The 23450-nt window shown below is 39.9% G+C and overlaps 2 protein-coding genes across 2 annotated transcripts in view; one reads left to right on the plus strand and one right to left on the minus strand.

The window, feature by feature from the left end:
• Positions 1 to 10085: 10085 nt before the first annotated feature.
• znf503 (zinc finger protein 503) lies at positions 10086 to 12370 on the minus strand. Its single transcript, XM_036547086.1, has 2 exons — positions 12057 to 12370; positions 10086 to 11625 (listed from the first exon to the last, which is right to left on the minus strand). Exons 1-2 carry the CDS (start codon positions 12309 to 12311, stop codon positions 10195 to 10197), a joined length of 1686 nt encoding a protein of 561 aa, XP_036402979.1. The 5' UTR covers positions 12312 to 12370; the 3' UTR covers positions 10086 to 10194.
• Positions 12371 to 18114: 5744 nt separating this feature from the next.
• lrmda (leucine rich melanocyte differentiation associated) overlaps positions 18115 to 23450 on the plus strand; it is a 367284-nt gene continuing 361948 nt past the window's right edge. The window contains exons 1-2 of the mRNA XM_036546697.1: positions 18115 to 18310; positions 18942 to 19042. Of these exons, the coding sequence (XP_036402590.1) occupies positions 18269 to 18310; positions 18942 to 19042 (143 nt within the window). The 5' untranslated portion in view covers positions 18115 to 18268. The remainder of the gene's footprint in view (positions 18311 to 18941; positions 19043 to 23450) is intronic.

A 23450-nucleotide genomic window follows, 5' to 3' on the forward strand; every position in this document is an offset into this window, starting at 1 on the left:
AAATACACACTGTGCACACTATATACAAATACACACTATGACTTATTGCAGGGGGAAAAAAGAGATTAAATTATTGCTAATTAGATTAAATTATTGCACTACTTGAATTGAGGAATATTACACAAACCAAGACAGAAAACAGTGGAGAAATCAATGGAAAAGAACAATGGACTGGGGGAACTCCGTCTGACAGAGACTCGGAGTGGGAGGGGGTGAGGTAGTTGAGTATTCAAGAAAACCAGTACATGAGGTGCAAGTGGGTGATGAGTTAATTGTCCATGGTGTGAGTAAGGTGGGGGGAGTGGTATTTCCTTCCCGTCTTAATGTCCTTAGCAATCAGTCTGACAATTGCTGGAAAAAGGCTGTTGTGGAAGCCTGTCTTGTGAGTGGTGATGCTCTCTGGCTTTGGTGTCTCAGGTTGTACCCTGAGTTCTTCCACCTGAGCAGAGAGTGAGCTGGATGGTGACGATCGTTGAGGATGCTCTGTGCTTTTCTCCTGCAGCGCTGTGTGTAGAGTGTGTCCATGGAGGGGAGGTCAGTGCTGATGATCCTGTCTTTCATAACCCCACTGAATATCTGTGAAAAGACCTCAAAACTGCTGTCCACCGTCACGCCCCAACTAACCTGGTACAGTTTGAGCAATTTTGCAAGGAGGAATGAACTAATCTTATTCCATCATGTTGTATAAAATTAATAGAGACAGCCCTCAGTCTTTTTGGATGTAATAGCTACAAAAGGTGGATCAACCAAGTACTAAAGGAGGGGGGTGAATACTTATTAATTGTTGACATTTCAGTTCTTGATTTTTTTTTATTCTCTACTGGTTTATAATTTTATTTCTTTTTTGCGCTACACTGTAGCAGAGTTGAGTGATTCAAAAATAAAAAAACATCTCAGTCTAATTAGTCAACTCAGGTTATGGAAATCATTTGTGTAAAAAAAGGGTTGGAGGCTGAGTACTTTTTCAAGGCACTGTATAGTGGCCATGGAACAAATACAAGAACGCATGGATGCATGATATGTCAGAAATTCTCATGTTATTCTTGGGTAGGAGTGGTTGTGATTAGGGCTACCCCCAACCAAAGATTCTCCTAGTCGACTAGTAGTCGTTAGTTCAAGACATTAGTCGACTAGTCGTTGCACGTTTTTGACATTAATTTAATTATTTAAATCTATATTTTTGGGGCATCAGAAAATGGTTTGAGTTCCGGGGCTGAGGAAGAATGTTATAAGTAACAGTGTTAACACTGTGCTACGGTACAGAGAAATACAAAACCGTAATAATGAGCCTTTAAAATAAAACTTTTACAAGCGCAGGCACGAAGCAAGCCGCCTGTTAACCCTTTCGCGCGTATGGTCACACCGGTGTGATTAGCCCTTTAGCATGTATGCTAAAACCAGTGCGATTAGAACACTAGACTGGAAAAATTCTAGCTAATTTTAGCTTTGAGGAAATAGTGATTTTACGTTACAAAATATAGCAAATGCTAACTGAAAACTATGAGAGGCTTAGTAACGCTAATGAAAACATAATGAACCATGTAACGTAACAAAAGATAACATTACAGACAGAAACTATTTTTCATTTTGATCAACAACTCATGTGTGTGTTCTATCAATACTAGGTGCTATTTTGTTCAAATGTGGAACGACTTCGGTATAATAAGTATAGTTGTTATTGTAGAGGGACGAAAGAAACAACTGTTACAATCGTCCCGACAATGACTCCTGACAGTTAAACCTGACTTGCTTCTAAACTGAGAAACTCTGACATGGCAAACTTCAGGATGTGTTAAAGTACTAATTAATCTGTCAGATGATCATGACTATGACACATGAAACAATAGACACAACTTGTTATTCAAAAAAATTACCGCTTGAGTGAATTTACTTTCTGTGATGGAAAACAGCTTCTCGGGTATAACTCAGATAAAGTATGATGTATCCACGCGATTTTTTGGGGTTCTAGTAAGTTTGACGAATGATAGGCGAATCTTTGCATGTTTGCATGGCACCTTCTTGGGGTCGTCCTTTACACACTCGAAATGATCCCACACATAGTCTAATAACTTTTTAACGACAAGGCTCAGCTCCCGAATGGAGTTTGAGGGGTTGTTTTTTCTGCGACTAACCGACCAATGAAAACTCGACTATTAGGGGGCAGCCCTAGTTGTGATGCACATCGCTGAAATAAGCCATATCAGGTGCTATCTCTGGCAAAGATCAACTGGCTACATCATACTATACTTGAAAGTCAGATTATTGGAGATAATAGAAAATAGATAATCCTATTTCGTGTATAAAAATTCAATGTTACACTCTGCAGGAGACTAAAATGAAAGCGCAAAAATGACACTTGATCCGTCGCCCTGACTGTAAGTCAACTTGAGATGTGACTTCTTATAACAAACTAGTTTCTCAGTGGTATTGTTATTGTGAATGACTTTGGGGGTAGTGAAAAGATTGAAGCTGGTGTTTGTATCATTCTTTCAGTTCAGAAGTGCAAAAATAAAAAAGGCTACTGCATTACAAAGCTCATAGAAGAACCTGATCCTGAGTCTCTTCACTCATCTCATATGTTATACCAGGGACTTAATAATATGGTACAGGTGTTATCAAGAGGCTCATTCTGAGACAGAGCAAAATTTTTTAAGAACCAACCCCAACATCCCACTTGAGAAGGAGAGCCTTCACCCTGCCCTCAAAACTTTTATTAGATTGATAGTGAACTTGTTAAATGTCTAACAGTCTTTCAGTTTTCAACCTTGTAAATAACTGAGCTCATTTAACATCAGGTACATCTGACAAGTTACTTGTTTCACTGTTACTTGTCAGTTTGTAACTGTGTAAGAGCCATTGTTTTTCAAGTCTCACCCATCTAAGCAGGCTTTTTTATACACAGGTATGAGGCTGTAGGGCAAGGAGACTGAACTAGTTTGGCTGTGTGCACAGGCCAATTCTTTCACTGGATGTTTTTTTTAATACATGTTGTTTTTTGATTATTTGTTCTTCCTGTCCTAATGTTTTGTGAGAAAAGTCAACCAGCTTTTCATACCACTAACCAGATAAGTTGAAAAGGGCAAAAGACCATTCCCCATGCTTGTGGTCTCATCCACGATTAGGAAATGAAAGTTAGAATAAATAATGTGGGGAAAACACTAGACAAAGGACAACATACACATATTTCTAGCTAAATTAACATTAAAACAACAAACACAAATAACTGGCCTGGACACAACACAATGGATGATGCGAACACAACCGTGGACAATGTGTAAACAATATGGCAGTGCCCATTAGCCTACTAGCCACCATTACAATATGACATCTTAGTCAATGAGAATTGCTTAGTGAATGAGAATAGCTTAATGCTTCCTGGTCATTCAATCTTTATTCATAGCATAGAAGGAAAAAATCAATCTCACAGAACTTATTGAGCTTGACATGTCCTGACTCCACAGCTGTTGGTTCATCCCCATACATCTCTGGAGAGTTAACTGCTCAGCTCATCAAATCGGTTGGTGTTGGACATTAGCTCAATCCCTCTCTACCTTTCCTTGTAGGCTGCAGCAGGGTTTTAGGGGGATAAATGTTACCTGTAAAACAAACTATATGCCGAGAATGAATACATGAAATCTCAGAGCTTTACTCAATTCAACCACAACAGCCATCCCACCCCGAAGCCTACTGATGCTAATTTGCTGAAGTTAAGAGGTGCTGGGTAGTACTTGGATGGAAGACCACATGGGAAAACTAGGTTGCTGCTGGAAGTGGTGTTGTTGAAGTGGACCAGTAGGAGACAACTTTGCTGGGGACCAAGTGGAAGAACCAATGAGACAGTGCAGTGTTGTGGACATTTTACTGGACATGATGCTATTTTTTGCACTGGGTGTTGCATTTGTAATAATAACATGCCAGCATATAGTACTTCATAGTAGTTTTTAATACATCACAATGCAAGACAGGCAGACACCATACTCCTGCTCTCCTTCTTCCTGGCTTCCCTTCTTTGTTCTTATATTGTATTTCAGTCATTACTGCCACCTACTGGCGTAACTAATATGGCAATATACCACACTGAGGTCATTAAAGACACCATGACCCTTACTTCAAAGATTAGATAGGTATTACTTGGCATCCTGTCTGAATTCCTAATCCAGCTCTCTCCCAGGCCAATCAGAGTCCTGGGTCATTTCCCCAGTTTATTAAGATATATGGATATGGACTTGCCTCTCTTCCTCAACTGCTACAAGGGGTACTGATGCAACATTGGTAACAGCTGACCTGCCTTTTCAGTTTTTTGAGAAAAATGGCTGATGTGCTTCACCCAGGTTGGTGTTCTGCATTGTGCATTGCAATGCCTGTCTCTCATTACTGAGCAAGACTGGTGTTGGGACTGCTGGACATCAGGGCAGGGACTGGGATCAGTCTGAGTCCCATGGATCAGAACAAAGCTGCCACAGCATTTACACCAATAAGCCATTATGATCCACAGTTACTTTTGCATTATGTTTCAAGAACACACTGCCTTTACATTTGTACAGCTACCTACTGCACAATTAATTCCATCTACTCACACACATTGACAGAAGAAAAAAACAATAGTGATGTGACATAATCTCAAAGATGTTTTGTTAATCGCAATGCAAATTGTGTTAAAGTGTGTTTGTGAAAAGACCATTATAGTTTTTCCAGCACTTTGAGGTAGTCCCTAGATAGTTACCCTATATATTTTCTTTTACTTGAGGTATAATATATAATATGTCAAACACAAAGCACTCAGTTCAAAGGTATTGCAGTTTGGTAACATGGCAATTGTTTGTTTATTCCAGATAAAGGCCACAACTGCTGAATGCACATTCTGTCCACTAGCATCACTTTAATAATCACGCTAATAATGGCACCTACCAAAACTTAGCATTAACAATTTTGACCACCCCACAAATATCTGATTGGACAAGTCCCATTTTTAAAGTGTTTTTTCTTGGCAAAACCTTATTTTAGTGATATTTCCGTCATACAGAATAAGTAGAATCGACACATATTCCATTTGGAGCCAGCAAAACATCCCTCAGCAGTTTGCATGGGGCATAAACATAATAAAAACAAGACAGAACTGGGGGCATCTGAGAAGAAATAAAGTAGCCACTAAGCTGAGATAGCTATATTTGGATAATTGTTAAACTTGATGTTAAAAATTGAAATTATGTCTATGAGGTTAGCTAACCCTATCCTTGGCGTGCTTTGGAGTTTCCACCACCAGTGTACTGGGATGTGGCTGTCTGGGGTTTTCATGAGACAGACCATGAAAACCATATACATAGACACACACACACAAAACACAGTGGAAAAGCAGAAGCACATTTAATGGCGATAGTGGAAAACAAACAGCATGCTGGTGTAGTAAGATATTAATGGCTAAAACACTGCTTTACTGAAAAATGCAGCCATCTGGGAAGGAAACTTAATTCTGGCTTCATAACACCGATCAGCTCAGCAGTGGTGCATATTCTGGAAAAGGCTTTATTCCATCTAATCATGGTGAGATCACATCTGCAATGATATCAATGTATACACTTACCCAGTAGGTGGCCATGGCTTGAGTTTCACTGTTGATGTTCTCTATTTGGGACATAAAAAATGGTTGCCAGAAGAGAGAATTGCTTGAAGAGACAGCATGTACCACTGTCTGGCTGGAGCCAGAGCAGGAGGGCTTTGAACATCAGCAGTGCATTGCATTTTAGCAGCACTTTGTGTTTCAGCCGGGTCTAGCAGTTCAGCATGCATAGACTGTACATATTTCAGTGATGGAAAATATTTAACGTGGAGTTAAAGTCAGCTGTCCATGTCCCTCCTGCTGAGTAATGAGTAACATTTTGACATTTTGATGTCAGACTCAACACACAGCACATTATATGTGTTTTAACATGTGCAGCTGCACTTGCCTATCTATGCAGATACTGAAATTCAGAAAAACGACCCCCCCCCCCCAAAAGAGAAACAAGAAGCATGTATGAAGCATTGCTGATATTAAAAAAGATGCAATGAAATACAATTATGGGTGAGAAGGATCATACTGAATAAGTAAGTGCTGACGGGTCAGGACCATTTTCAAAAATGGCATTTCTAACAGCTCTTTACAATAACATTATTTCTTGTTTGAACAGAAATATGTGACTGAACAAGTAATTGTTCCTCTTAAATATTAAATTGAGCTCAGCTTCTTTGCAAAGCACTTCCCTTGATCTACTTCTATTAACACTGTGAACAGTGCAGGATGTGACCCTCATTTAACCTTTTAAACTTTGACCTTGGTTGTGGTCAAAAAACTTGCATTGAGATGACTTATTTTATGTTTCGCAGAGATAATCTGCGCAGCGACTTTACGTCATTATTAACCAAAAGCCCAATGTCATTTTTTATTTCGCCAGATTCTCTTTTTTTCTTATTCAATTGTGCTATCGACAATCTAAGAATGCCATTGATACAGGATAATTTTCCTCAAAGTCCCTCTTTGTATTTGCAGTATCCACAATTGGAGTCAGGGGAGAGACGGGTAATTTACGCCCACATGTGTTTGGAGTGCTGCTCCGATGACAGTCCGGGGAGGAGGGGAACGTGATGAATGGTTGTTTCCACGGGGACGGCCCATTGCAGCCAGCATGATGCGGAGGAGTGGGTAAAATTGGAAGGGCTGCACTCTTTCACTGTCATGACGAGGAGCTCGGAACATACAGAGACCTCCTAAGAGAAATGCCTTTATGTTCTTTTATGCACGAGAGCAAAATATTTCGTGAACCGGTCAACAATAATAATAATAATTTCGAAAATGCTAAGGAATGTATTTATCAAAAGAATTTGCAATTTGGAAACCAATATTTACCATATCCAAAAATTATATGCATAGTATATCAAGATTCGTCCGTAAAAAGGCCTGTAAATATATACATGTAAAGCCCTACACAAATATATCCATATGAAAATTAGAAATACTTGCTATCTTGCCCATACGTGATGTTTAAAAAAAGGATAATTATTATTTGTTATTACCAGAAAATAAACTTGTGTTTGTGGAATTTGCCTGTATAAATAAATATGTAAGAAAAGCACATTTCCATACACTGTTATGGATTCTGAAAGAATATCTGGGGTTTCATCTGCTGGCACGTGTAATTTCCAAGTGTCTATGGTTTCTCACATTTCTCATAAGACATTGTAATTCTATTCCCTACTTTATAAGGCTGCTGAAGGAGTAACATATTTAATGAGCAGTATTTTGGAGGGGGCAGATTTTGTTCTGGATATACACAGAGGCTAATTAAACCGCAGACAACTCGAAAATAAAATGAACTAGATAACATTCCGTTCATTACCATACGTGCATGATTATAAAAGTAATATGATCAGCATTTAAACTGTGTGGTAGTTTGGTAAATTCAATATGCCCTTTATCTTACATTTTGATTTCACAGATACATGTCAAAGATTACAATGTCATGTAAAGGTTCAGTTCAGAATGAACTGTAAGCTTCTGATCTGTGTGGGTTGCGTATTGCTCTCCAGACCTGAGCCATTGCTCCGTTGGCATTGGAAGCGACTATGCTGGTACTGGGCATTGAATGCAATCTAAGTTTAAAACTTTTTATGGTCCTCGTTTCAAGTTTCGTTTACTTGTAAAGTTGGTTAGAAGGACAAACATTAAAATATCTCATAGATTCCATGATCTTCCCTCTACACCACCGTGTCGTAGGACCAGTGTGATCACCAAAAGTGATCTTGGTCAGCATAGTATTGTATTAGTTTGTAATATAAACTTTTCATGAATGCGAATATATTCCCTTGCTTTGATCATAAATGGATGTAAGGTAGAAATTCACAAAAATGCCGATCTCTTCCTTAGTAGAGGAGCATATAACACAGATTTCTACCGTATAATTCCATGTTCTAGCGCCATGTAAGTACACCATGTGAAAAAGTAATTATTTTAGTCCAAATCGGGCGGCGCCATCACTCCACTTCCAAATTCTGACAAATTCAGCATTTTCCTTGGCATCTTTATGCAGACCATTAACTCTGTTCTGTTTCTTGACTTGACGCTGAAGACAGACGTCAAAACTGTCAGCTTTCAGTTCTTCAGAAGATGACAAAACACAACACGGCTTTATTAAAGTGTTCAAAGGGAGGAGCACGTACTTCGCAAACCGACCCGGAAAGATTTTTTTCCATATCTGTCAAGGCGTCGCTTCGCATAACTGCTTGTCAGACTTTTTTACTCGGAATGGACGATCATACATATCTGACTGATTTCACTGTTGACTTAAGGTTCAAGGCATCAGTGTATTTTACACAGCTCACCTAATTGAAACTCTGTTTGAACGAGTTTAACGGTACCTATCTGAAAGAAAAAAAAAACTCGAACAGGAAGTAAGCATCACACCTCATTAGAAAACAAAGCGGGTTTACGGTTACCAGATGTTATATTACTCCACCAACAGTTTTATGTACAGTATCGAGTGGCCCGCTTCAACAGTCTATGGTATTCACACAAAGGTAAACCAAAATATAATATTTACTTTAAATTAAATTAAAATACATGTTATTTAAAAGAGTAGCATTTCTTATAGGAATCACTCAATTATATTTTTCCCTGGTATATTAAGACATTTAAAAAAAAAAAAATCCTAATTCTCAGAGTACACGTGAGTGATGGTCCTTCATATGGACGAAAAACATCGCACATTTGGACATTTTCTAGGCGCTACGCTTATTATGAGATCCACATTAAAAAGGCCACAATAAAGAAAAAACATTTCTATTTAATTTATATTAAGCTGTTTTTTGTTGTGTCGTTTCATTCCGATTTAACTGACTGGCACTTTAATTGTCTTAGTATAAATGCATTTTTAGAAACTTCAGATGGTTCGCGTTATTTCATTGTCTATCGATGTGTGTATGGAGTGTAACTGTTAACTGAAGAATACAGAAGATCCAAAACACCTTGATAACTTTATGAGTAAAACATAACGTAAATCAAATCACTTTCAAAGAAAAAAAACTATCGCGCATCTGAATGCAACTTTTTGTCAGTCCAATAAATAAATGTTTAATCAATAAACATTTAAACGTGTATCAATCTCCAGTTGACTGACTCCTCATAGTCAAGTCGAATTTTTAGTGGCAGTGCAGGCAGTTGAGGTGTTTGCTGAGCTAAATCCGCAAACAAAGGTTTAACACACGAATTTATACTTATCTTAAAACTAATGAAACATATTTGGAGAGTAATTGCTTAAAATTGAAAAGAAAGCTATTTCTGGAGCCCTTTCATACAACTAGCAATTGCTTGCCTCCTTTACGTGCCACTTTCAGCATCGACGCACTCCAAACTGCTCAACTGCACATCCATAAATGCTTAAAATAACAAAATAACAAAACCTTATATGTGCATTCAGTAATACAGCAAATTGATGATATATCTGGGCACAGTTTAGTGATTGGTTGTTTAAACGCGGTGCAAAACGTTTTTTCTACGTTTGCATGGGTCGTCCTTTCGGTAACCAAAACCGTTTTATGCATCCATCGGTAGAACTACGGAAATGTAGGACTACGCGTGCAGTCACCCAGCGTAGTCTGATATGATACGATATTTATCCTCGCTGTTTCAAGTTAACTACAATTAACTGTATATTTAAATGACATTTGATATTAACCGAATATCTCAACCACGGCCTCTGTACAGCTGCTGGGCTCATACAAAATTGTGAACACGGGATTTTTGGAACAGAATTTTTCTTATTATTCCCAGAATGCATACAAAAAATACCAGTTCTCTTTCCATAGTATACACATTAAAAATAATTGCAATTTAAAATTATATGGACGAGTTGGAATTTTAGTAACAAACATGCATGTAAATTATGTTCTTTTCAAAGAGACATTAAATAATCATACAATCATAGCAATTTCAAATAAACAACGAAGTCTCCCTTATTTTCATTAGTATTCTACCAGATTTTTTTCCACTTCACCTACAGAACTCAGTAATGCACTTTGAGTTTTCCGTTTACTTTCAATTATGTTGTCCCGCTTGAAGCTAACTTAAATACAGTACGTCCATAGATCAAGTCCTTGAGCGGACAGATAAAAGTATAAGACTTTTATATTATCTCTTGTAAATCTGAGAACGTCATTCTGTTTTTACTGGTATCCAAGCGCTGACGCTGTGGTAAGTCTTTGCCCGTACAATGCATACGGCGAGTAATAGGGACCAGTCGCTGCAGGTACCGGAACTGGGGCGCCCGGAGTTGGCAAAGCGCTCTTTGAATACGGGTGGTAGCGGCTGCTTAGTCCTAAAGCGTGATGCGGGCTCCGAAGTCCCAACGTCCCTGGGCTCCCAGGGGCTCCTGCCGGTGGCATGTGCATGTGACATGCCATGGCCGCAGCCGCAGCGCTAGCTAAGGACGATGAACTAGGGTAACTTGATATCAATTTTTCGGATCCAGTGAAAGCTGTGTGCGTCCGCAGGTGATTAAGAAGTTCTTCGGACGTGGAAAACCGTTTTTCACAAGGTCCATTGGCCGACACCCAGTTACACACGTGTGGTAGGGGGTCGTTCGGCAGCATGAAGCCATAAGGATACAAAGGGTGTCCGGTTAAAGATGGCGGCGTGGAGTGAACGCCATGTAACGGGTGCGTTGGGTACATGAGTGGATATCCGGATTTGAGGGCCGAGGCAGCCGCGGCAGGTGCTGAATCGTGCGTGCAGGAGGCGCCAGCCGCCCCGGCCAAGTGGCTTGCGCAATGATAACTCAGGCAGTATGGGTCTCTGCAAATACTCGCAGACATTATAGATGGCGGCGACGCTCCTGCTAAAGGGCTCGTTCCTGATTTACTGCAGCCCAGTGAACTTGCAAGTTGGGCATTAACCAGACCTCCTCCGGCAGGCAGGAAATGTTGAGGATAACCAGCATAAGCCCCCGCTAATGTCCCAGGATACGTCATGCCAGCAGGTGAGAGAGGAAACACGGTCTGACCAGGTTTGTAAGGGGAAATTGGGGCCACGAGTCCTGACCCGAGCACTGGCGCTGACGAAGCCGAGGACACAGAGGGCGAGTCCGAAGTTACAGCTTTTGATCCCGAGGTGGTCTCCTGTTGTTGGTTGACCTCCATGTTAATTCCAGCACCGCTAACGCTTATCCTGCTATGACTGATGTTAGTGGCTCCAGACCCATCAGTTGTACTGTTTTTATTACTTTCAGACTCATTTTCCTCTCGGTCTCCCAGTTTGCCCTCCGATGGCAATGGAGATGCCGAGGTACTAGAATTGGGGCTGCCTGTCCTTGGCGTAAACGGCTGGCAGGTGGCGCTAGGCACACGGAAACCAGATTTATCTTCAGTAGAAGCTCCAGAGGACGAGTCCTTCTTCTCTGACGGTTTTGAATAAGGTTTGAAGCTGGATTTGTCTTCAGCTCCGATGTCACTCAGTTTTAATGAACCGACTTTGGAATCTTTGTCGCGAGATCCATTTGAGGTTACGGAGGACAACTTGGAAGAGGCCGGAGGATCCGGTTTGCCGATTTGAGAACATGTTTGTGCCAAGAGAGCCAACGGACTTTTCTTGGCATCTAACTGAAAAAATAAATACATATATTATTCGGACTGAAACTAATTCAACAGGCTATAAACGTCATGTATACGTAACCACACAAATTTTGTCTGTAATTCTGATCTACGATTAGGAAAATTAATTTCTATTGGCATATCATAGCGCATTGCGCATAATTTAGAGACGTTTACGCGAGACTGGAATCATAACATTTCATACACAGTTAATGTCTATGTCTATATGCACATAGCTAGTCCTCGGGAAATTACAGTAAAGAAACATTTGTTTAACAAGAGATTGATTTTAGATTCTGAGTAAAAGAAACTGTGTTTAATGAAAATTCGTTGTTTGAGCGTCTCTGAAAACTAATAATGTATTTTGACGCTCCGTCAGCATTTCCCCAACAATGCGTTCTTTAAACTTTCTCTGCATTCTGGCGCGTGTAAAACCTTACCTCAATTGGACTAACGGGTGTAGACGGCAAGGGCTGCAGGTATTCTGGGTGCAAAATGTGCCCGGTCCGTGCCGTAAGCATTTTCAAAACCTTGATGGGAAGACGATTAGCTTGCCGTAAAGGGTCCGAGGGAGGAACGGAGTGGAGAAAGGGTTTATTGATGTTCGCGGCGCTGTTGTTCCGAGAACTGCTCTTTTCCCAGGCTTGATACGTATTGTAATTTCGTTGGGCAGAGACCGTTAGCGATGTGATCATGACCCAATGCTCACGGATGTTGGTGAGAATGCTTTCATCGGATTCATCAACAACTAGACATTCGTATATATATTTCCAAAATGTAATAAGCGAAAGAGTCCCAAAACATGCGGCTTCTGTGTAATCCTTGTATTCAGTGGCGGAGGCAGGAGAACGAGGCTATCGCAGCTGTAGGGCTGTGCCTTGAATCATGGAAGCAACTTGCTGTGCGCCTCCCCGCACGTCCGCGCGCTAGTCCTCCTAAACCACGATCTGGCAGGAATTCCTGCTTCAAAGCATCTGAATTAGTCTGAGATTAAAGCCTTTGCCGCCTTCCAATCAAATGGGACCCCGAGGTGATTGGAGGGTCAAGGGGATGTGACGTTCTCCTTTATGTAAAGGCATCTATTTTGTCAGGTTTGGGGAGGAGATTTTTTACTTAATATTTTGGTTCATATGCACGTTTTCGCTCTGGAGATGAGATTGAATTGCCTTAATTTTGCAAAATTCTTGTCTGCTTAAGGCTATTTGACTGCGTTAAGAATTTTCCACTTGTATACGTTTATTATGTCTCAAAATGACTGTTTATGGGTACATTACGTTTCAATTGACTGCCAAAAATGGAATTATGATTAGATAAAGGACGTTAGATGATTTTTCTTTATGATGATAATTTATCCTTAATTTCTATTCATATAAATTTTAGCATCGTAACATATCCTTTGTGCATTCCGGATATTTGCTCATTGTATTAATTTCATTTCAACTTTAATTAGAGTTTAGCCTTTCTCCTCCTAGATTGGTTGATATGAAAAAAAATCCATTTTGTTGAACCCCAAAACAGAAGATCAACTTCTCGTACGCAGGGTTTAAATTCTCCAATCAGATAGACGTTGACAGGAGAGAACCAATGCAAGAGGTAGGGATGTGAATGTCACATGTTTTCAGTATAACACACACCCCTGCCTTGTTCTGTACGCAGCCCTCTGTCAACTGTCAATTCTACTCGACCGCAATCAATCAGTTACTTGTCAGTACTTGTCAATCCGCCTTTTATTTATGTCCGCTTTTTGTTGTTGATTACAACCTTTGGTGAGACAGGGGAAAGCCAGTGAAAGAAGAGGAAAAAACGACGTTTCTGGGGGAAAAATCGTTCGTGGGAATAATGCGTTCTCGTATTAAATTCAGTTTTTCATACTACAAAAGGATGAAGCACTTCAGCTGGGCTGGTGGTGTTCCTTATTTCTCAAAAAAATAAACAAACAAAAACACATGAAGTATTCATATTCGGAACAAAGAAATGAAGACAAGCTATGATAAACTGAACCTTCACAGGACACAAGATCTACAAGAAACCTGAAGCACCGCTTTGTACCTCTGGAGTATTGACTCTTACAGACACTTGTCGCAAAATAACATTGCGAAATGGTTGGAATGTGTAACATGGAGCTAACATCAATGCTCGGATTTCATCTGAAGAGTGATGCTACTTGAGTGCTATTCTGATAATTATCAATGTGGCATGTTATTAGAGGAGTTTTGCAAGTATAATCTGTTACTCTTCTCTCGCTGTCTGGTGAATATTATAGTAAACCATTGATTTTGTTTCCTGCTGACGTGGTGGCCCTAACCATTTTCAACAGCAACCAAAGGTCATTTGGAGATAACGTTTGACATGTGTGGAACATGGAAAGAACTGGTCGGAGAAAAATCCAGACCTAGATTTCTCTCTTTCTTTTTAAAATGATGAATCGTCGTCTAATATTCATTTTTTTTCTGCTTAAAACTACTCACTGAACATACGAAATCATTTAGTAGTTCATATATCTTATTCCACTCGTAGGGTAGGCTACGTGGTGGCCTGTCTACACTTCCTTCGCCGATCAGTCTCTTCGACCCATCGAATACACAGCGTTTTCAAAAAGACACCTAAAATATTCTTTGGCTTAATTTGCATGTAAGTTAGGGGAACAGCTGTTTTTCTTTCACAAGACAAGAGGAACTTCTGTTGGCGCGCTGTGCTGCCTTGCTTTCCATAGCAAGTTATTTTTTCTTTTCCAGTTTAATGACGGTAAGATGGAGTCAGCACTAGGAAGAAGCTCTAAAATGGTTTTCCATGTCATAAGTCATGGATGTCATAAGGACAATTAAAATTGAAACAAAATGCTACTCAGTCACATGTTTTCTTATGGAGAGTCTAAATACCGACATTTTTGTGTTCATGGTAACGAATGTCACAGCGGGTAAATATAAAGAATTGTAGAGGTTATGTGTCTTACATGCATGCTGTATCAATCAAATGCATGACTCGGTGAGCAAAAGCCTCTAGCCCTTTGACATTTCTTAGCCTATTATAAGCTTCCTCATGTCACCTCCTGATCTTCATGACAGGTAAATAACGGCTACATTATGTGAGCGAATATCATGAGTGATTTTAATTTTGACCCTGAGGAGAGAAAAAAGCGATTGGCAGTTTAAAACGGTTTGTTATTGGGGATGTCAGGTCGATTTTCCTAAAAATAAAATTATCTTGATTAATTTCTCAAAGTTAAAAAACAGAGCATGAAAGAAAAAAAAAATAATGGCCTGCAGGACCTTTGGGAACAGAAGTTAAAAAATGCCTTGAACTATTCACCATTGAGATGGCTAATCAGTATTGAGGCTCCAGGGCAATCGTACAGCTTTTCAACACGGTTCTCCTTTCATCTCAAGCTGGATAGAGGCGCTCAATTAAAAATCTATCAGTTTGTAAGTAAATCAGCGCCTATCAAAGTTGTCACATCAAACAAAACGATTATTATTGCAACCCGCCTTCCCCGTTAATCTCCTTCCACAGTAACCGTTTGACAGGTCACGGTGGAGAACAAGAAAACCTGGAATGGATATGTTCTGGAATTTTAAAAAAATGTTTCGAAGTATTCGGAACGTTTCTGTTTGTGAACACATACGCAGCACCTTGGAAGCATATTTTGCTAACATGCTTATCTTATCTCATTTCTAGGCGAATAAAACTATACTTTTATCATATTGGATTAAATTATGGCTTTAAGGTCCATAACGACGCACGTAGTCTCCAGAAGTGTTTGGTGCTATATACACGGCCATCCGCGTTGCTAATAACGAATTCAGATATTATTCATATTGTAACTTTAATGGGCTAATCCTTGCCCTGCTGTTGAATTTTGAATTGGCACACCGTTAAATGATATCAATTTTTCGATTTTTTTTTTTTTTTTTTTTACAGATTTTGTGAACATGTGGTACCCTTTTTCGTGCAGGACTAAAAACTAAAACGCGCACCGAGTGGGTGTTTATATGTCCGTCAATGACACTTTGCCGTTTTATGGGCCCACATACACACTATTGTGTGTATAAATGGCAGTAGGAAACCGGCTGAAACATGTTAAAATTATAAAAACAGTAAATTACTAAATTGTTATATTGTAGCACATCGCCCACGTGTTAAAATTTCTACATGTATTAATCTGATTGGAATTTATTTCCCGCCTGAAAAGTAGCCTACTTTTTGTGTTTTTGCTTAAGTTATTTCGCTTATATTTCATATCAATATTTAGCATTAAGCAACTCCAAAGTAGAATACAATTCCCCTTACATTTACAAACTGCTGATATCAAATAAGCAATTGATAAATGAATACAAATTGTCCTCGACTTTCACTTCAGTTAGTGAAATATGTCATTTTCAAAAGGGTGATGGAGGTATCAGCATTCCCCTGACATTATTCATACAACAAACATGAAACATGCAAAAGATTCATGATTCGTATCACGGTCAGTGGTTTCCGCGGAGACCGTGTGAGGAACTGACACTTGATACTTGAATTATTGGGAAAGAAGGGCGACGATAAATTTCCAACGTCAGGGAAAAACTCTCGCTCTCTCTCAGTTCTTATTGTCTGCGTGATGGATGGCCTTCTGAGCCGGATACCAAATACGTGGTAGGCCTACTACCCTTAAATAGGAACACATTTTCCGTGGCCCATAATTCATGATATCTGAATAGAGGGTTTAAAATGCCTGCATATATTTCACACCGGTGTCATGTTAATGAATGACTCCCAGAATGCAAATATAATTATTTACGACAGAGAAGTGCCATGTGAGTTAGAATTCTTTCCCTCTGTGCCAGTGGACAAACACTTTTGTGCGCCTGCGAGAGGAGGTTCCTCTAAATATGACATGTATATGAAACATCACACAATAAATCAGTTTATCCGGGTTTCTGTTCTGAACTACGAAAGGAGAAGCCTCGTGAAAGTAAAATACGGTTCTCTGAAATGGAAGTCGACGTTTTGAAATGAATATCATAGAGTGAATTTTACCTCGACCACATCGATGCAACCAAGTCCGTACCTCACCCAACTTTCATATAGCCAGCAAGAGAGAGAGAGATGGACCGATTTTCTAATGCGTTCACATAACTGTGAACTTTAGTTACCGAGTATTCTCACATCATTTGCGAACAAAACAGAGAAATCACTGGCTGAAAAAAAGGTTACCTCCTTTCTTTTCAGCCGCGGAAGACGCAAACCGGTTTCCAGTAGTAACAGGCTTTTGACAAAATTATCATAAATATTTCGAATATGCTATCCGAGGAAACGATAACACCATGAAATATCAAGAGCAAAAAATACTTAAAGCGAGTAGGTCATAAAACTATGCTACATTACCTGTAATTAAGGTTATTATGTTCCGACGCGGAAAGACAGATGAAAGAATAGATAACCCAGATGTACATATTCCTTTAATTGCTGTTGATGCATTACATGCAATGAACAACGTTAAAAGAAACAGATTTATAGACCATAATAGCAAATACAGTCGCTGTGTTGCCTCCTCTTCGACCTCCAGAGACTCGACCCTTTCTACACCCTTTCTACTCCGTATCTGGGCGGTTCCAATATGACGTTTCCGCATGGATGGCTTTACAAGAAGGGATAGGCTATCCCTGAACTGGCCGACGGCAGATCACCTGGAGTCTTGCCCAACTTTGTTTAGCATATTTATAACGTGGGTCAAAACATGCAAATATTTCAAATTGACAGGCACGGACAATATTACATTTATAACACATACCTAGTCCAAAAAACACTTCATACAGTGTAGATGTTGGGTGTTTACAGAGTATTTTTCCATTGAATTTGTCTATTACTGTCAATTATGTATGTCTAGAATGTTTTGCGAAAGTGTACAGACCATTACATCCACAAATTATATTGTCAGTGTTCTGATACAGTCCACTGTATGATGTGTAGACAACACGTTGCCCACGTGAAGAATTTGTCTTCTGTCTACAAAATCATAGCTGTGCTGCTTTGAAGGCGATTAATTACAGGACACAGACTTATGTGACATTTAATTAATTAATTTATTAATCTCAGAAACGTTGTCAAGCATAATTCCTTATTTCTAAGGAAGCCACATGTTTTTGGCGACGGTGGATATGTATTAAGCTTTTCTGATGTAATCTGGTCATTTTTACATTTATATGTTATTGCAAAACATATAAATATATGTTTTACTAAAAGACATACAGTTTCACAATGACAGTGTCACAATTTTTTAGCGTCATGACCAGTAGCAGCATAAAGTTTGCTCCTGAAGCCCTGTGTGAATGTTGTCGGGGCGCGTGCTCCTTAACTACCAACATTAAATTTATAAATGTGTTATCCTATCACCCCTCTTGTAGGCTACATTGCAATCGACGACTCTGTGCTGCAGTCTATTGACTGTCTTTGGAATTTCTGTAGCGGCGCGTGCTTCCGTCTCAGATCACCTGACTCGAGCATGCGGAAGGAGTAAATTGGAAACGTTAAGCTGTGGCAAAGAGAAGGCAAAAGTTCTGCATTTGCACAGAGAAATATATAGTCGTGTTACATATTTGCGAAAAACGAACAGTTTAGCTGATACCTTCTCCACATCCACCTCCAGGACATTCTGAGTAGTCAGCATACAGTGATGGCAGGCAGCGAGTCAATGGTCGTGATGAATGGAACACAAGTAAGTGAAATATTTCGAACGCACACTTTGCGCGTCGGCATTGTATGGGACAGTTACTTGATGATACGAAGATTTATTAGTTTTGGGGCGTATTCCGTCCGACAGGAGATTTTGGAAATGCTTTTGTCTGCAGTGTTTTTACTGCTTGAGACGATCATGTGACTTTGCTGCAAGTTTTGCAAACTGTAACTTTCTTCCAAGTGTACGAGCGCACATCTGGTTATGCTCTACGGAGCAAGAGTACACATATGTTGCTTTTAAGAGAAAAAGTAACTGATGTTAACACATTTGTTTTGCTTTTGATGTGTTTCACCATCTACGCACAACACAGGTGCGCCAAATTCGAAAACCAAATGTTAGTTTCAGTGTGATTTGAACGCAGCCACGCGGCTTAATGTTAACACACAGACAGCATACGAATGCGACAGAGGTGATTTATTCCAAAGGATACACTCATGAGTTAACAGTAGGGACAAATTCAGTCTGTAGGTTATGTGACGTTAAAAATAGCTAAGACATTCTGAGTGGTATTGGCCTCTCTACTATTCTGATGAGTTCACACATCGGTAGTCAAAACGGCCTTTGGTTATTTACATTACTTTTCCATGTCATTATCTTGCTGTTTGACAAGATTTCTTACATTGGACACGACTGTGAGGACATCCCAGAATTCCTTGGGGAAAGATACGGAGGACATGCAAAACGTCTTGATCTCAGCTTCAATCGACTGAGGTAAAAATACTTATGGCGCTGAGGTGCCTAATGCTGACATTGTATAATATGCTAAGATCAGCTTCAGATCAGGTGTTGTGCAATGCAACACCTTGCTAATTATTTTAATTCACAACCAGTAATGTTGTGACCCATCACAAATGGAGAGGGTAGAACATGTCTCATGTTTATAAACATATCATTGAGCCACTTCAGATCCATTACTGTTCACTATATTATAGTTATAGTATATAGCAAACTGTGAAAGAATAATGGTCTTTGTGAGGCTAGGGTAATTAAGATGTGTTCTATGGTTTTACACAGCTCATTGTTTACATAGCCATACATTACCATAGGCATTCTGTTGAAGTACAACATCACAGGGTTACTGAAGCTAATAAACTGACTGCTAATAAATATGCTCATTCATAATGAGAGCTTAATAGATAAAATTTAGATAAAATCAGTAACACCATTCAACAAGGTGCACCAGGTTTCTACCTCCTTGCTTCTGGGCCTGTTTGAATGATGTTTTCAAGTTTAGCTGGTGGAACGGAGGGTGACAGGTTTGGGATGGAAGGTGGGATACTCTTGGTGTACGCAAGAGCTATAATACCTCCGACTGCTACAGGAAATATCCACCATAGTTGTGTATGGAAAAAACTGCTGTGATGTAATATAGAAATCCTCTGTGCTTGATAGCCCAGATTATAGGTCATAGAGGTTTGTGACACATTCTGAAGCTTGTTACTTGTTGTAGTCGTTACCTGGCAGTGCAGGTTAAATCTATGTCACATGGTCATTATGATGTAGTGCTTAAGGAGCTGGGCTTGTACCCACCCCAAAGGTTGCTGGTTTGATTCCCAGGTGGGTCACTGCTGTTTCACCCTTGGGCAGGTACTTATCCTGAATTGCCTCAGTAATTATTCAGCTGTAAAAATGGCTGTTAGTTCCCTCTGCCTTGTAAGCTAATGTATTACAATGCTCAAATACGGTAATGACCCCTTACTCAAACAATGCCTAGGAAAACAGAAACAACATTCTTTGTCTTGCAAATGTGAAGATGTATGAGGCATTTAAATCAATATCAAGTCAATGTCAAGTCCCTGACACCTGGTCACATAACAACACAAATCAGCTTACACCTGCACTCAGGTGTGCATCTAAGCATTGTTAGCACTACAAGGTAGATTTTGTAGCACATTTTGTGTCGTTAAAGTAAAAAAAAAAAGTCCGAATGGATTTCAATGCATAGTCTTTAGCTATTCAGAAATATGTCTGACTGCTGACTGAAATGACAGGTGTTTGTCATTGTTGTCAAAGCCATCATGAATTCTTGCTCTTTTCATGTCTTGGAGCCAGTTCAGCAACATAAAGGAATTACTGCTCAAATTTGTGATGAAGGCTGCTATTTCTTTCTATAAAAATCCCAAAATCTTTCGCAATCCATCAAAGTAAATGAGCAGCAGGTTGTGCTGTGGTTTCCCCAAATCTTCCTTCAAATTAGGATGTTTTAGTGGAGCATGAAAAAGGGGATTTTCATTTGTCATAAGAAGGACCAGGAAAGGTACAATCGTTTCATTTGCTTTTCTTTGGAATTAAGTTCGATGAAGGCCAGAAATGAAGAGTGCCATTTTAAAAAATGAAGCTAAAAATGAGTTAATCAGAATGAAGGGAGTTAATCTTCTGATTCATGCATAACTTAGCAATTCTAATCATGGTACATGTTGTTCTTTGTGGTTATGTCACTTTCTGTTGCAAAAGTTTCTTGTCATATCCCACTTCTGTTTTCAACCTCAACTGAATGAGTTAGTATTCAAAGGATAGGACTGAAATGTTATTGTGCAACTTAAAGTGGGAATTTGTAGCATAGTTAAAATAATAAAAAAAAAGTCAGAATGAATTTCAATGCATAGTGTTTAGCTATTCAGAAATATGTCTGACTGCTGAATGTTTGTCATTGTTGTCAAAACCATCATGAATTCAGTTCAAGTTCAAGTTTCAAGTTTCAAGTTTTATTTGTCACATACGCAGTTACAATGTAATATGCAGTGAAATGCTTAAGTACCTGAGGTCGTTGTACACCAGAAGGAATTAAAAAAAAAGAATAAAATAGGGAATAAAAGTATATAAGATATATAAAAGTAAAAAAAGTATATATACACATGTATGTGAAGCAGCAGTATTATTGCAGTGGGATGCAGTCCAAAGTGCTATGATGCAAATGTTAAAGTGAATGAGCACAGTGAATGTAAAATGAGTGTGAAGTGAAAGTTTATTGCACAGAGTTTAGCAGTCTGATGGCCTGAGGGAAGAAGCTCCTCATCCTCTCGGTGTTGGCCTTCAGCTGGCGGTAGCGTCTCCCTGATGGCAGCAGGGAGAACAGTCTATTGTCTGGGTGACTGAGGTCACTGGCGATCTTCCTGGCTCTTACTCTGCAGCGGTTGGTGTAAATGTCCTGCAGGTTTGGGAGGGAGGTCTTGATGGTTCTCTCAGTTGAGCGAACCACCCTCCAGGTGGTCCCGCTTGGTGGCGCTCCCCATCCAGGTGGTGATGCTCCCACTCAGGATACTCTCTATAGTGCAGGTGTAAAAGTTCTTGAGCACCCTGAGTGGGAGTTTGAAGTCACTGAGTCTCCTTAGATGGTAGAGGCGCTGGCGGGCTTTCTTCACCTGGGTGTTGATGTGACAGGACCAGGAGAGGTCCTGGGAGATGTGAACACCCAGGTATTTGAAGTTGTCCACCCTCTCTACCTGGGCCCCCATTATGCTGAGAGGTTGGAGGTTCCTCTGCTGCTTTCTGCCGAAGTCCACTATCATCTCCTTGGTTTTGCCGACATTCAGCGAGAGGTTGTTGTGCTCACTGCGGTCCACTAGTTGTTTGACCTCGGACAGGTAGGCAGACTCACCGTTGTTTGAGATAAGGCCCACCACTGCTGTGTCATCGGCAAACTTGATTATGATGTCGGAGACTGAAGTGGCCACGCAGTCATGAGTGTACAAGGAGTACAGCAAGGGGCTCAGCACGCATCCTTGAGGGGCTCCGGTATTGAGGGTGAAGCGAGTTGACACATGGCGGCCCACTCGTACCACCTGTGGTCTGCCGGTCAGAAAGTTGAGGATCCATCTGCACAGCGAAGGGTGCAGGCCAAGATCACACAGTTTAGTGACCAGCCTGGGGGGAACTATGGTGTTAAACGCTGAGCTATAGTCAATAAACAGCAGTCTAACATAGGATCTCTCTTAGTGTCCAGATGAGCCAGGGTGGTGTGAAGTATGTGGGCTGTGGCATCGTCTGTTGATCTGTTGGATAGGGCTGTGACGATAACCGCATCACCGCAATGCCGCAGTCATGAGACGCCTACCGTGGGGTTGAGCTCATTACCGCATCACCGCAATTATTTATTTATTTTAGGGCTGTCAACGTTAACGCTCGTTCGCGATTAATCTGGAAACTTTAACACGTTAATGTTTTAACGCAAATTAATCATATTATCAAGTTTGACTGCAACTTCCTTCCGTAATTGCAGCGCGGATATTTACCTGGCTGAATTACTGAAAGCCATGGCAAATGCAGATGTGCTGAATGGCAAATTTTGTTTTAACCCTTTCGCATGCAACTTATTTGTTATGGTATGTAGCACGCGTGTTACCTTATATGGTTCATTATGTTTTCATTTGCGTTATTAAGTTTCTTATAGATTTCAGTTAGCATTTGCTATATTTTTAGAGTTAAATCACTGTTTCCTCAAAGCTAAAATTAGCTAGAATTTCTCCAATCTAGTGTTCTAATTGCACCAGTTTTAGCATATGCGCTAAATGGTTAATCACACCGGTGTGACCGTATGCGCGAAAGGGTTAAAACGAAATTTGCCGTTCAGCACATCTGCGTTTGCCACATAAAATAAAAAGGCCGTAAAATAAAGTATGAGTACATTTAGATTTTTTTGCAGCACTTTATGCAAGCAGTGATTGCGGCCTACCGACATCATGAATGTTCAATTATGTTGCATGTTTAAAAACCATTAGCCTAATGTTCCCCTACCATCTTCTTATTTGTTATTTGATTTGAAAAATAATTAAAACTGTTTTAATGCAGCTGCATATAGCCTACCTGTTAATGCTGCTTCAGATGCCATTATTGTATAGCCTACAGAATTATGTGAATTGAATATTAAAATTTTAAAATGTAAAATATTTTTAAGTTGTAATCAGCCTTCCCGAGAATTTTGCAGAAAAATAAACAAGTTCTTCATGTGCAAACGTTATGGGTTGGCTTTTTGTGTTGCGCAGGGGTCAGAGGGCGGCGCCCGCTAAATCGCGGTAATTTGTTGCTTTATTACCGCAGGAAGAAAAAATCATTACTGTCACAGCCCTACTGTTGGAGCAATAAGCAAACTGTAGAGGGTCCAGGGTTGCAGGTAAGGAAG

Source organism: Megalops cyprinoides, chromosome 15 (genome assembly GCF_013368585.1).
Source record: "Megalops cyprinoides isolate fMegCyp1 chromosome 15, fMegCyp1.pri, whole genome shotgun sequence".
Classification (NCBI taxonomy): domain Eukaryota; kingdom Metazoa; phylum Chordata; class Actinopteri; order Elopiformes; family Megalopidae; genus Megalops; species Megalops cyprinoides.

Excerpts from the sequence above, each read along its gene's own strand:
- znf503 (XM_036547086.1), bottom strand. The coding sequence starts at position 12,311 with ATGATCACATCGCTAACGGTCTCTGCCCAACGAAATTACAATACGTAT. Across the intron at positions 11,626-12,056 it reads CACCCGTTAGTCCAATTGAG|TTAGATGCCAAGAAAAGTCC; the intron begins GTAAGGTTTTAC and ends TTATTTTTTCAG.